Raw genomic sequence first — 12,945 nt, 5'->3', positions numbered from 1 at the left:
CTGCCTTCCCTTCTTTGTATCTTAGTAGATCTTTGCCTTCTTCATCCTTTATTGCATAAAGGTTTCCTGCGATTCCAGTAGTTTTCTGAAATAAATGATGTCCTCCGTTTCTTTGTGTAGTTAGGTAATGTTAGCTCTCTCTCTCTCTGCCTCTTCTTCTTCTCTGGAATTTGCATTTAGGGAGTTGGGTAAATATTGCTCAGTCACAGTTGCCTTTCACTTTTTAACCTTTCTCCAGTTGTCTTTAATATATCACCAGACCAGCATTTTGCCTTCATTTGAGTTTTACTACATGAAACGCTTTTAATTGCTTCATCTTTAAAGATATCGCAGATTTCACTCCAGAGTTCTTTGAGCACCTGTTTATCAGATGTAGCCCATTACATTTGTTCTTTACCTTCAGGGCATACTCGTATGCAATACAGTATTGCTGATATGGTTTCTTGCTGGATTGATTATTTTGTTTGCTTTCTTTAATTTAAATTGGGATTTGGTAAGTTGTTTGTGATCTGAGCCAAGTCAGCATGAGGCCTTCTGTTCGTTGACCGAATATTGCTGCTCCTTTTTGTTTGCAAAGTATATTATTTGATTTTCACACTGTCCATCTGGCCCTGGCCATATGCAGAGGTGGCTGGGAAGAGGTCTTCGCTGTAAACATTGAATTATCCCAGCAGCACTCTCTTGGCCCACCTCATGGCTCCTTTCGTATACCAAGGCCAAATCTTCGCATTATTCCAGACTCCACCTTGTTTTCAGCTTTAGCATTCCACTCTCCTCTGATAAGTGTGTATCTGTGGGTTTTTGTGTGCTGTACCTAAATGGTGTTGCCAGTCAGCCTAGGCATGTGCAGCATTCACCTCCTCTGCATCTGTGGTTAGAGCGTTGACTGGAATCCCTCTCCAAGGTTTGCTTTGGACTTTGAGGCCATCCTGTCCTTGTGAGGTTGTGTCCAAGCACGGACTTTAGCACCCTTTACTCGTGATGATGGTGACTCTGTTGGTGTGTGTGTGTATGATCCTGAGGATCAGCAGTGGAATTTCAGAAGAGCTTTGCCATTGAGAGAGATCAAATAATCACACCAGCAACTTCAACAAATATAAACTGTATTTACAAAACAGAGAGTAAAAGCATTTTTACAGTTCTGCCTCTCCATGCAGGGAGATAAACAGTTTCAAGCAGACTTACAGGAACTGCATTTTAAATAGCAAAAGCAGAAGCAGAGAGCAGAGCAGAGCAGCAGGAGAACATTGACCTTTATCTAGGCTACTAACCATTAGTTACCATAGTAACTATTAGCATATCAGTTTGAAAGACAAAGGATCTGACTTTTTGACCTGGCCACACTCAGATTCTTGGCTCCAGCAAAAATTACACCCACCAGAACTTTTTGCTTTCTTAATTCCTAAGCTATATAAAAATGAAATAACAACAGACTCCATTTCCTCTGATTTCCTTGACCACAGTAGAAGACTCCTTTGGGTTGCTCATTCCAGAAGGTCTTGTCAGTGTTCAGCCTTGAACTTTTCTTTTGCCTCTGGGCACATCAGCAGCTGGACCTTCCTCTGGCCTCCCTTCAGCCACCTTGTAAGCAGCGATGCCACCCACCTGTACCTGGCCCTGCTCACCCCCAGGTGCTCGCTGGATACCTTCCAACTGGAGGGGCTTATCTTCCAGGACCAGGTTGACCCTGTCCTAGTTGCAAATGAAAGAAAATAGGGTTTTCTTGGTTTCTGGTAAGCAACCCAGCTTTGTTGAGTTAAATGGAGTCTGTGCTCAGTGGCCCAGTAGCAAAATATCTCCTAATTAACCGTAAGATTACATTTATAATTCCAAGTAAGAGATAAACCCAGGAGCTGGAAAGCAGATTTATGGAGACAGGAAAGTATTTGTCCAAATGTCCTTACCGCAGTTCATTGATAACTTCCTCACGCTCCCAACTGGCCCAAGAAGTCAGCAAATCCAGAGAGCCCCCTGCTTCCCCCTAATGGTGCTCTGGATTTTTGCAACCCGGATCAGGTTGCCTTAGTTCTGTCAATCCCACATAGAACATGTTGGATGATCCCTTTACCAAGATCCACCAAAGTGCTGCAAAGGATCACCGAATTTTGAGTTCTCTGGAACATTTTCCTTGGAGGATACGGAAGTAGCAAGAGCGTCCCAAAATTAAAGGAGTCACAACATCTGCAAATCAGGGTCAGCCTTGGGGGGGGGGGCAGGGGGCATTGTAGGCAGAATACAGTGACCAGCATTCTGTTTCAATTCAGAAGTCGCCTTCAGTGGGGAGGGAAACCCAGAGGCAAGGCAGGCCCCCACTCTCCCAGTCTTCCAAAAGAGAGTGAAAACGTAGCTTTGCCACCTTGCTTGCTTGGGGTGGGAGGGGGGTTAGTCAATCATGGGGGTGGTTGGCACCGTGATGTGGCCCTGAGGAAGTTATATTTTATACAAATTTTACATACTTTCTATATTTTATATTTATATTTTTATGATGTACTTGTTTTTATGATTTTAATCTCTCATTATTTTAATTGAACTGCCCAGAGTCGCTTGTACGATGGGCAGTGCAGAAAGGTGAGAAATAAATAAATAAGCTGCTCAGCTGCCCCAACTCCGAAAACAAAGCCACCAGTCCCTGCGCTTTCTCATAGGAAGCAGAAAGATCGGGGAGCTGCATAAAGGCTCTCTTTGCCACAAAACGATTCCTGTCCACCATTTGCAACCAAAAGAGCAGCCACCCCACGTGACCCACATGCTGGCCATCTCAGCCCCCAGCAGCCCTCAGCCAACCTTGGAGACTGGGCAGGATCCTACCTGGCTAGTACTGTGGATGGACCCCCTGTCCACCACCACCACCACCCTGGGCTGCAAGCTAGACTGGGAAGTCAAAGTGTGCCAGAAGGTGGCAACAGCAAACCAACTTCCTCCCAGGAAAAATACAACCAGGGTGTGTGTGTGTGTGTCCATGAAGTCACCAAGAGTTGTGTTTGTTTTTATGGGGAAAACTGGTTCCTGCTCCATCACTTGGTTACACCACACAAATATTGCAAATGCAAACATTATTTTAATACCAAAGGCAGACAAAAGCCTCTGTTATGGGACCCCTAAGTTGGCTGAGCCTTCATAAAATGTCAGCTGCTCCACTTCAGTTTAAAAACAACCAACTAGCATCCATAAAGGGTCCCCTGTGAGGATTATTAATTCCAGGAATATAAAAAGCCTCGACGGTTTTGTACATTGAAGGCACAAAAGCTACTTTTGTCTCCGTTTGGGGAGGTTCAATGAGTAACTAACAAGGATTTCTCTAATGTCACCTTTGCTCTTCCCGCGTGTATTATCTGAAACTTTTATAGCCAAGGTGGATTCCCACCTGGAGAGATGTTGAAAATAAAATCAATAAAATTAATCAACATGTTGAAATTGTTTCCACATTACGATATTTTATCACTTTTGCATGTCCCCACTTACCAAGTCAGCTAGTACAGCATTTATTGCGCAAACCCAGCCCCTCCCTCAGCCCAACTGGGACAGAGGCAAGGCAGGAAAGGGCTCAGCACTCGAGCCCTCGGCGGGACTCTTAGAGTTTCTGGACTTAGCCCTCCAAAACAGGACAAAGGGTGCCCCCAACTCAGTGGATGGTGCGGGAACCCATGAATTCAAAAGACTGAGAATGTGAACCCGAATGAAGTCTTGGTTAAAACTGGTATTTTTATTTCTGCTCTTGGCTTTCCACCCAAGATCCTAAACAAAATGTCCGTGCTTTGTGAGCTAGAATGACTCAACTGAATTCCAGCCATTAAAAACAAGATGTTTCAGCAGAGCAAATGGATTGTTCTGAAGGAAAGGAGGGATTGGCCTGCTGGTTGCTCTGTCCACCTTGCAGGACCGGAGCAGACATCCTCCAGGGACATGCAGAGGATGTGGCACCAAGTGAACCCACTCTGTGTGGGCACAGTGAACTGGGCCATCAGAGCAGTCACAGGAAGAGCTATGGGTAGACACCTTCCCAGCTCTCCAGAGACCCTGAAGCCTGCAGGTTTCCTCAACTCCTACCACTAACTTCATTTCCTGGTTGCATATCTGCAACTTTCCTATAGAAAAGGTGCTGGACTCTTCTTCCTGCCTTTTCAGAGCAGACTGGCCAAGGAGGAACACGTATGGCAGAAAACCCCACACCTCCTCAGACAACCACCTCTTTGGAGCAGAATGATACACCAGGTAAATTTCCTGTCCATGGGTGACTGATGGCCTTGAAGGACAGCATGCCTCAGGTTACTCAACAGGGAGACCGTTTAAAGAAATGGAATTATCTTTTAATTAGCAATAGTTTTGCCATCCATGAGTCAGAGGGTGAAAAAGCAACATTTAATAGTTCCAATCTTGGGCTCAAAATGTCTTGGTTGCATCTGAGAATGAGCCCACCCACCTCCAATGACACTCTCCTGCAGATCTGGAGATGGAACGCAGGCATTGGCCTTCCCAGCCTGGCTCCCCAGATGGATTGGGCCCACAACTGCCAGAATTCCCAGCCAGCAGCTATATCTGGGAGGATGAGCTGGTGACCCTCCCCCGCTTCCTTGCAGATAGCCCAGTTCTCCCAGACCCTCCTCCTTTCTCTTGGCTACTGGCAGCCTTCCACCAGGGACTCCTTTGGCAAAAGGAAATTCTATCTGGGGTGAACCATCTAGCTCCTCAGAAGTAGTTCTGTTTTGTCTGCTCTCCTGTGTCACCAATGAAGATCAGGTTGCTGCAGCCTCCCACTGTCAGTGGGGCAGAGGGAGGAGGACCCTGTGACCCCAGAAATGTCTTCATCCTGGGGGCTCCAGCTGCACACTTCCCCTCCCTGTCCTGCAAGGCACAGAAAAAAAATGGGTGGTGCGTCTCTGCCTGAACTCAGCAGGCACACATGGGGCCCACCATAGGGGAGCTGAGACCACAATCCCTCCTCAGCCTCGGTCAGCCCATCCTTCCAAGCTGAAGGGAGGGCCCCAGGCTTCTGCAGTCTTCCACCCAACACTCACAGGGTCCTCAAGAGCCAAGTGGGCCTGGCTCCCCAGGGGGGCTTCCTCTGGCTCTGGCAGGGACCACGGCGGTTGTGCCCGAGGGAGACTCAAGGCTGCTGACCGGAGGGGAAGTGGCAGGGCCGCATGGGGGTCCTGGGTGGGGGGAGCTCTTCTGCAGAGAGAGATGCCACTGAGGGGGCCAGCCTAGGAGAGAGCCCATTGCCAGGATCTCCCTAGGCACTGCCCACGTTCAGCAAAAGCAGGTACTTGGTGGCTGGGATCGCAGCACGAGCTTTGCCTCTCTGCACAGCCAAAGGGGGCCTTCTCTGAGATGGGCTTCAGAAGGCTGCAAGGGTCAAGCCCCCCCCCCCCCCAGCAAGATGGGCAAGGCAGGTGGACCGAGAAGCAGCATTTGGGCTATTTCTGCCCCAGCACGACACTTAAAAGCAGCCGAAGCCCCCAGGGAGCCACCGCCCCTTCGTCTTACCCAGAGAGCAGCAGCCCCAACAGCAGCAACAGCAGGAGGCCGGCAGCACAGGAGACGATCACCAGGGCCATAAGGAAAGCTGGGGGGAGGGTGCAAAAGGTCAGCTCTGAGGCCCCCGGCTCAAACCCAGGGGTTCTCCCTGCTCAGTCCTGGACCCGAGTGTCCTCCAGGTTGGCCTGCCAGTGGCATAGCAGGGAGAAACTGTTGTTGGCCTGACTGGCCTTTGGGGGCCCTCAGGGGAGTCTGGATGCTTGCCAAAGGGGCCCCACGGGGCCAGTCCCCTGAATTGCTCAGATGGCCGAAGCCCCTCAAAGAGGAGGGTCTCACCTCCCAATGAGTGGGCCCCCACCTTGCAGGGCATGTGCTCCAACCAAATCAGAGACTCAGCCGGGCCAAGGATCTGGGCCAAATGGGGAAGTGTCCCACGTTCCTAATCAAACTGGCTCTGGCCATGAGTTCCCAGAGTTCACTTGCACACCATTCTGCAAGGCCACCCTGCAGTGCTTCCCACCCTCTGCCTCTCAACTCCAGCTGACTGTCCCGGAGGCTTTTCAAGCCCTTCATCGCTTGTCCCACCACTTCTGCTGGATCGGCCGCTGGGTGTAAGGAAAGCCCCCAGGACGGAGGGGCACTTACGCTCCTGGCAGCCAGCACCGCCGAGCCCAAACGGACACCTGGAAGGGAAGGAGGGAAGGAAGGCAGGTGGGAAGGCAGGTCAAAGCCAGCCCCTGGTGGCTGCTCTGAGCAGGAGGACCGAAGGGCACAAGGCATCGCGAGGAAGGAGAACCAGTGGGGAGACCCTGGAGAAGCTGAAGCTGCAGCCAGTGGCCCCCCTCCTCCACAGTAAAGAGCCGCGTGAGATTCCCTCTGCCCACCCAGAGGCGCCCTCAGCAGAGGCTGGGCAGAAGAGTGCCAGGCCCAATGCAGAGGGCACAGGAGGGCATAGGAGCTCGGGCTGTGGCAAAGGCAGCCTTTGTGCCAGGATGAAGCCATACAGGCACTGCATTGTGGCCTGGGCACAAGGCATGTTAGATGCTTTTTCGGGGGGGGGGCGGTATCTCGCCTTTCCTCCTGGCCCAGCTCAGGTTTCACAGTTGGGGGCTTCCCTCCTCCTCAGGTTGATTTTGTGGGCAGGGAGTATGCTAGAGAGGGAGTTTCTGCTGCACATGTCCATAGACCCCTCCCACAAAAAGCTGGGCTTTTCCTTCTAGCACCCCCAGAGGGCATGGGGCAGACTGGCAGCCCAGAGGACGGGCTCCCAGAACCAGCCTTTGCTTTTGCAGGCAGAATCCAGGGCCTGGCCAGGCACAAAGAGATGCCTCTTGCCTGGCCAGCCAGGCCTCTGGGGCTTCGGCAGGGAAAAATAGCTGCTGCCTGCTGGCTCTGCGGAGGCCGCGTGGGTCAGTGCAGCACCCTCCTCCCAATCTAGAGCGGCCGTTGGCTGACAAGCAGCAGGGAAGAAGGTGCTTCCTGAGGCAGGGCTTGGCACGGGAGCACCTGGCAGTGAACCGCTGCCACCACCCTTGGGGAAAACAGAAGCACCAGCAGCTGCCAGCCTGGCACCTCGGACCCTGCCAGCATGCTCGGCTCTGCCCAAGCACCAGGTGGAGGCGCTGCTGCCCCCTCGTGGCCTGGAGCTCCCAGCGGCTCAGGTGCGCTCTCCTGTGCGGCTGCTTTCACCCTGGCTCAGCCCGGTTTCCACAACGTGCCTCTTTCATCCAGGGCAGCTTGAATTAAACTGGCGCCCTGGGTTGGAATAGCACCCTGGACCTCAACCAGAATCTGGGGCCTGGTTCTGCGAAGCAAAAACGAAGCTCACCTGGCGCAAGTGCCATTCTGCAGCCAAGACCCACTCTCACAAGCTGGAGGGGGGTGGTGGGAGAGAGAGAGAGAGAGAGCCTCTGAGACCCAGGGTGGAAAGGGGGTGCTCCATCTGCAATGGGGAGTGGGATCGCCCAGGGCCAGCCCTCTGCTGGGGAGGAGGCCCAAGGGGCCCACCTGTGCACATGCGGTCCAGGGCATGTGCCCGGAAGAAGCCGTGACGGCAGGTGCAGTGGACCAGGCCGTCCTGGAAGGAGCAGGCGGTGGAGAGGGGGTCGCAGACATCAAACCGGCAGAGGTCCAAGCCTGCGGGCAAAGCGGGACAGGGAGGGCTCTGGTCCAGTGACTGCACTCCTGGTAGGGGGTGGGGGCTGCCCACCATGAGGCCCTGCCTTTCAGAAACCTCAGGGAGGGGCCACTTGCCATTTTGACAGCCCTCCCCTGCCCCTCCTGCCTTCTCAGCTTGCCGGACTCGGGCTGGGGCCAAGGCCAGGCTGTGCCAGCTTCCACTTACCCCGGTAGGTGCCCACGTGGTGCAGGAGGTCACAGGCTGGAGCACCAGGCAGGCGGCTGTGGTTGTGGCACCATGCCTGGAAGGCGTCCACAGCTGCATCTACCTCGTGGCCTGTGACTGGTGCCCGAGCAGAAAAGTGGTGCAAGATGGTCGCCTCTCCGCCAGACCGGCTGTGGAGCCAGAGGTCTGGGTCAGGCTGGGGATGGGGTGGCAAGCCCCTCCCCCCTCAGCCACTCCCTTATTCGTCCAGAAGCACTGCCACCTTTCCTCCAGAAGTTCAGGGGGCTTGCTGAGGGACCCCGACTCCATTTTCCTCCTCATAAGAGATAGAGGATGGGCTTCAATCACAAGGAAGCAGAAAAAAAAAATTCCTCATGGAAAGAGATTTTCACCTGTGGACCAAACCACCTCCGGGAAGGGTTAAGCAGAGGCCGGATGGCCATCTGTCAGGGAGCTGCAGGGAAGTGGACTAGATGATCTCTAAGATCCCTTCCATCCTCTGAGTCTACGGGGCAGGCCCACAAACTCAGCCCCCCCCTCCTCCCCACACTCACTTCAGGTCTTGAATGGGGGAGTCCAGGTAGCCCTCCAAATGCCCCAAGATGTGCTGGAACTAGGGCAGAGAGAGAGAGAGACACGCACCCTCAGCCACAGAAGGAGGGAAGCAGCACAGATCCTGCCCCTGCTGCGCCCGCCTGGGCCTCCCCACCCAGCAGGACACTTTCCCTGCCACTGGCCTGGCCAGGGACCAGCCGGGTGCTTGGCGGCAGGGGAAGCCCCCGCCCAGCAGCCCAGCAGCCCCGCGCCTGCCTGCACACCTGCACAGGGGCAGGGGATGGAGCAGCGGCCAAGCAGCCTCCTTGGCATGGCCCAACAGGCCTATCGGCTCATGGCCACCAAGGGCTGCGGCAGGCTGGTCCGCCCCGGTCCTTTGGGTGAGGGACCCTTACCAAGCGCTGGACCTGGCTGGTGACCAGCAAGGACGAGGCCTCCGCGATGTCCAGGTTGCAGAGCTGCAGCTGGGCAGGGAACACCTTGACTGCGAGAGGATAGTTGGGCCAGGCAGTCAAAGGAGGAGTCAGGTTGGCAGCTAGGCCACTCTCCCACCCGCATCTCTGCTCACATTGAGCCCCAGGCGTGGGGAGGGTACAGAGCTGGCTGGGGACTTCTGGGAATTGAAGTCCAACCATCTTAAACTCGCCAAGGTTGAGAAACACTGGGCTGAACAAAGGGGTGCAAGCACAGCTGGAGAGAGGCTGCGAAGGGCAGGGCTCCAGTCCTCAGCATCTGCACGCAGGAACCCTCATATTGCCTTCCCTTGTCGCCAGCTGGGAGGAAGGTCTGGTGGTTTGAGAATCAAGCCTTCCCAGGAAACAGACCTTGTCACAAGGGACAGCAGGCCGGGTCTTGCTCCACTGCGCCAAGAAGAGCTTTCCTGGTTTCAGGGCCTTCTGGCAGGGAGCTATGGAATGACTCCCCGCCCTCCACTTCCTTTAGACCCCAAGGAAGGTGCTGCCCGCTTACCTGGCACACAGCCCAGCACAGGGTGAAGATGGTAGCCCAGCCCACAGCGGCAAGCTCTGCGCCCCACACGGTCCTCACACGAGCTCCAGGGGGGACAATCCTCCTCTCCATGACAGGCTGGGGGCTCTGCAAGGAAGGGTGCCCCTGGCGAGAGGAGTCCACGCTGGCTGTGGCCCCGGGCCCAGGCTTTGCGAGGGGGCTCAGGAGGAAAGAAGGGTCTCCGAGGGGCTCTGGGGGCAGAGCGGGACCTATCCAGGCAGGGCCGAGGGCTTTGGGGCGAGGAGCCCTCCGCAGAGGCTGCAGCAACAGGAGAGGGTCGCATCCAACCAGGGGGCTTTGGAGCTGGGGCTGTTTCAGAGCATCTACCACAGCTTTCATTCCTTTCCCACCAAAATCGGGGCCATCCAATTCTAGCCCATGCGGTCAGTGGGGACCCCAAGACATCCCAAGGAGGGGGAGGGTTAGGGTGTGGGGTGTCCATGGCAGCAGTAGCTAGCGTGTGCCCCCATTAAGAAATTTGTCCCAGGTGGATTCACAGGAGACCCCAGAAGGGGCTGGAATGCAGAGCTGCTATTAACACCGTTGTTTCTTGACATGCTGATAGTTTAGGGGGATATTTTTCCCATTTGGGGACCAAACCCACAAAGGGATCGGGGTGGTCGTAGGGAAGCTGCCTTGTCATGTTGTATCAGTGGTGTGTTTGAAGACCCTCCTGTTCCTGCCTGGACAACACATCGTATAAAGCCCGAAGGGATGAAGATGAGGTCCCAGCCAAATTTCAGAAAGTTTAAGTGCCACAGGTTTTGTGGGGTGGGGAAGGAGAATCTGCAAATATTTTAGAGTGGCTTGTCTTTCTTTCTTTTTTTTTTTTTAAAGTATTATTTATTTATTTATTTATAGAGGGACGCGGTGGCGCTGCGGGTTAAACCGCTGAGCTGTCGATCGGAAGGTCGGCGGTTCGAAACCGCGCGGCGGGGTGAGCTCCCGTTGCTCGTCCCAGCTCCTGCACACCAAGCAGTTCGAAAACATGCAAATGTGAGTAGATTAATTGGTACCGCTTCGGCGGGAAGGTAACGGCGTTCCGTGAGTCAAGTGTCCTATGGACAACGCCGGCTCCAAGGCTTTGAAACGGAGATGAGCACCGCCCCCTAGAGTCGGACACGACTGGACTTTATGTCAAGGGAAACCTTTACCTTTACTATTTATTTATCAAATTTGTCACTGCCCATTTCCTCTATCATAATGGAGTCCCTGGGAAAAAAGTGGAAAAAATCCTAAGAGCAGCTGCCGGAGCATGAGCGTTAGAATGAATGAAAAACTGGTTAGGGATGTTCTTGCTGCACAAGCAGCCAAGCTGGGAGGGGGAGGATGTGGGCCCAGCAGAGCAGGCGGTACCTTTCCCCAGACCCCAGACCCTTTTGATGTTTTTTTCTCCTAGGCGAGAAAACAAGCGAAGAGGCCTGGATTCTCGAAGAGTCCTGTCACTGCCAGCTTCTCTTTCCCAAGCCCTGTGACGGGAGAGGCCCCAGAACACCATTTGCTGGATTAGAAGCCACCCTCGTTACTCCCTAAAACAGTGTTTCTCAACCTTAGACATTTTAAGGTGTGTGGACAATGCTGGCTGGGGAATTCTGGGAGCTGAAGTCCACACACCTTAAAATGGCTAAGGTTGAGAAGCACTGCCCCAAAACTTAGTCTTTCCCCCTTAGCAGAATTTTCCGCAAACAGAGATCTGCAGACGGTGGGCAACTGCCTGGCCTCTCTGTCCCTCGACCACTGAGTAGTAACAAAACTGTGGGAGGTTTTCAGCTCAACCTGCTTGGATTCTGACCTCTCCCAACAATCCAGCATTACTTTTTTATTGCACGCCACCCAGGGTCACAATTGTAAGGTGGGCGGCTATATAAATTTGATAGATAGATAGATAGATAGATAGATAGATAGATAGATAGATAGATAGATAGATAAATAAATAGGAGTGGGATGAATCCACCGCAGACCCCAGCCAATCACCCCTGAAAACTAGAGCAATGAATGCCAAGGGGAACAGGGCAGTTGGGAAGGGGGAATGGGAGGGGTCCTCCTGAACCCCCAGGCCCAGGTGACTTCCCTTGCATGCTCCCTGGGCTACTTCACCATCAAGGCACCTGCTGCTGCTGCTCGCTCCCTTATGGCAGCAGCCCTGGGAAGCCCACGCTCAGCATCTTCCTGGAAGCGCAGAAGTGCCCTCACCCAGCCTACCCAGCTCTTCTGTGGCACCAGTCCAGTTGACCATCGGGAGGGGGAGGCGCTCGGCCCAGGTGATGGGATGGCCCAATTCTGCTGACCGGCGGACCGTGCTGTGCTCTGAAACAGGGAAAGGGGTCCTTTCTTTCTTTCTTTCTTTCTTTCTTTCTTTCTTTCTTTCTTTCTTTCTTTCTTTCTTTTTCTTTCCTTACCGTGCTTATAAACTGCTCCAGTGAAACTGACTCAGAGAGGTGCACAATTCCCCAAATCCATAATTCAGGTTAGAAGAGACACAATAGTAACAATAATACTGAAAAATGTAAGTTACACAGCTAAAAATCCTAAATCACCATGTAACCATAATAGGCCAGCACCTAAACCTTCAATCCAAGGAGAGAACCCCTGGTGCAGAACCGGCTGGACAGCCCTGCCCCCCAGGATGGATGCACCAATCAAGATGTACAGCCCTTCTAAAAGTCGGAAGGAGGGAGCCATTCGAACGGGGGGGGGGGCATCCCAGAGGAGGGGGAGCAACCGAAAAGGCATGCTCCCTCCTGTGAATGGCAATCCCTGGTCGTGGGAACATGGAGAGAGCCCCTGCTGTTAGATCTTATTGGGCGGGCAGATGTTACAGGGAGCGGGCAGTTTCGCTGAGATCCAGCAGGGAGTACACATCGGTCTAATTCGGATCAAGAACTAACTCCTAATTATGGCTTAAATCTGCCGCGTTGCCGTTTTAGCCAAAGCCTAGCCTAGCCCTTTTCGGCCCCCTTGAGTTGGGGCCCCTTCACGGAGGAGTCAAAGAGAGTCCCGGAAACTTCCAGGGGATCTCAGAGACGCCCAGGACGCTCCCACCGCCTGAATTAGCGCTGCTGCCTGGCTCCAACCGAGCCCCTCCACCCCAGCCGCCCGGGGAATGGGAGGGGGGCGCTGCTTATCCAACCAGACCTCCGGGGCGGGCGCACCGTTATTTCTTCCGCGTGCGCACCGTCGACAGTACCTCTAAGGCGCCCGACCAGGCAACGAGAAGCAGCGGCCGCTCGCCCGTCCCGCCACCCATTCCCTCGGGGAGCCTGGTTTGCGGGAGCGGCTGCGAAGCCCAAGCCAGGGCCCAGGAGGGCCCCGCGGAGAAGCCAAGCGGCGGAGCTTGCGCGCCGGTCTGGCTGCTTCCTTGGCCCGAAAGCGCGCCTCCGCTGCTCGGCGAAGGGAGGGCAGGCGGTGGCCCCCACTTTGGAGGCGATCTCCAAACGGGACACCGCGCCAGCGCCACTCACCTGCCCGGCGCCCGCGACCGACCCCCAATTCCACCTGCAGGAAGGCGGCCAGGCCCAAGAAGATGCCCCCCCACATTTCTGCAGCCCAGGGGCTCCGCTCAA

General features: G+C 54.3%; 1 protein-coding gene across 5 annotated transcripts; it reads right to left on the bottom strand.

The window, feature by feature from the left end:
- Positions 1 to 1,086: 1,086 nt before the first annotated feature.
- LOC134497502 (protein HEG homolog 1-like) lies at positions 1,087 to 12,945 on the bottom strand. 5 transcript variants are annotated; one of them, XM_063303173.1, is made up of 13 exons: positions 12,844 to 12,945; positions 11,585 to 11,689; positions 9,344 to 9,469; positions 8,770 to 8,858; positions 8,374 to 8,432; positions 8,082 to 8,135; positions 7,820 to 7,989; positions 7,483 to 7,611; positions 7,304 to 7,346; positions 6,121 to 6,158; positions 5,485 to 5,563; positions 5,016 to 5,169; positions 3,685 to 4,842 (listed from the first exon to the last, which is right to left on the bottom strand). In XM_063303173.1, exons 1-13 carry the CDS (start codon positions 12,917 to 12,919, stop codon positions 4,687 to 4,689), a joined length of 1,278 nt encoding a protein of 425 aa, XP_063159243.1. In that variant the 5' UTR covers positions 12,920 to 12,945; the 3' UTR covers positions 3,685 to 4,686. The 5 variants fall into 5 exon arrangements, with proteins under 5 accessions (XP_063159242.1, XP_063159243.1, XP_063159239.1 ...); XM_063303169.1 differs by lacking the exon at positions 12,844 to 12,945 and having other exon boundaries at positions 9,344 to 11,678; XM_063303172.1 differs by lacking the exons at positions 3,685 to 4,842; positions 5,016 to 5,169; positions 12,844 to 12,945 and adding an exon at positions 1,087 to 1,692 and having other exon boundaries at positions 9,344 to 11,678.

The sequence above is a fragment of the Candoia aspera genome, chromosome 4 (assembly GCF_035149785.1).
Source record: "Candoia aspera isolate rCanAsp1 chromosome 4, rCanAsp1.hap2, whole genome shotgun sequence".
NCBI lineage: Eukaryota > Metazoa > Chordata > Lepidosauria > Squamata > Boidae > Candoia > Candoia aspera.
Note: the sequence above shows the minus strand (reverse complement) of the source record. Positions and strands in the feature narration are given on the sequence as shown.

Excerpts from the sequence above, each read along its gene's own strand:
- LOC134497502 (XM_063303169.1), bottom strand. The coding sequence starts at position 9,824 with ATGGACACCCCACACCCTAACCCTCCCCCTCCTTGGGATGTCTTGGGG. Across the intron at positions 7,347-7,482 it reads CCTGGACCGCATGTGCACAG|CTTGTGAGAGTGGGTCTTGG; the intron begins GTGGGCCCCTTG and ends ACCCCCCTCCAG. Across the intron at positions 6,159-7,303 it reads CAGAATGGCACTTGCGCCAG|GTGTCCGTTTGGGCTCGGCG; the intron begins GTGAGCTTCGTT and ends CTTCCCTTCCAG.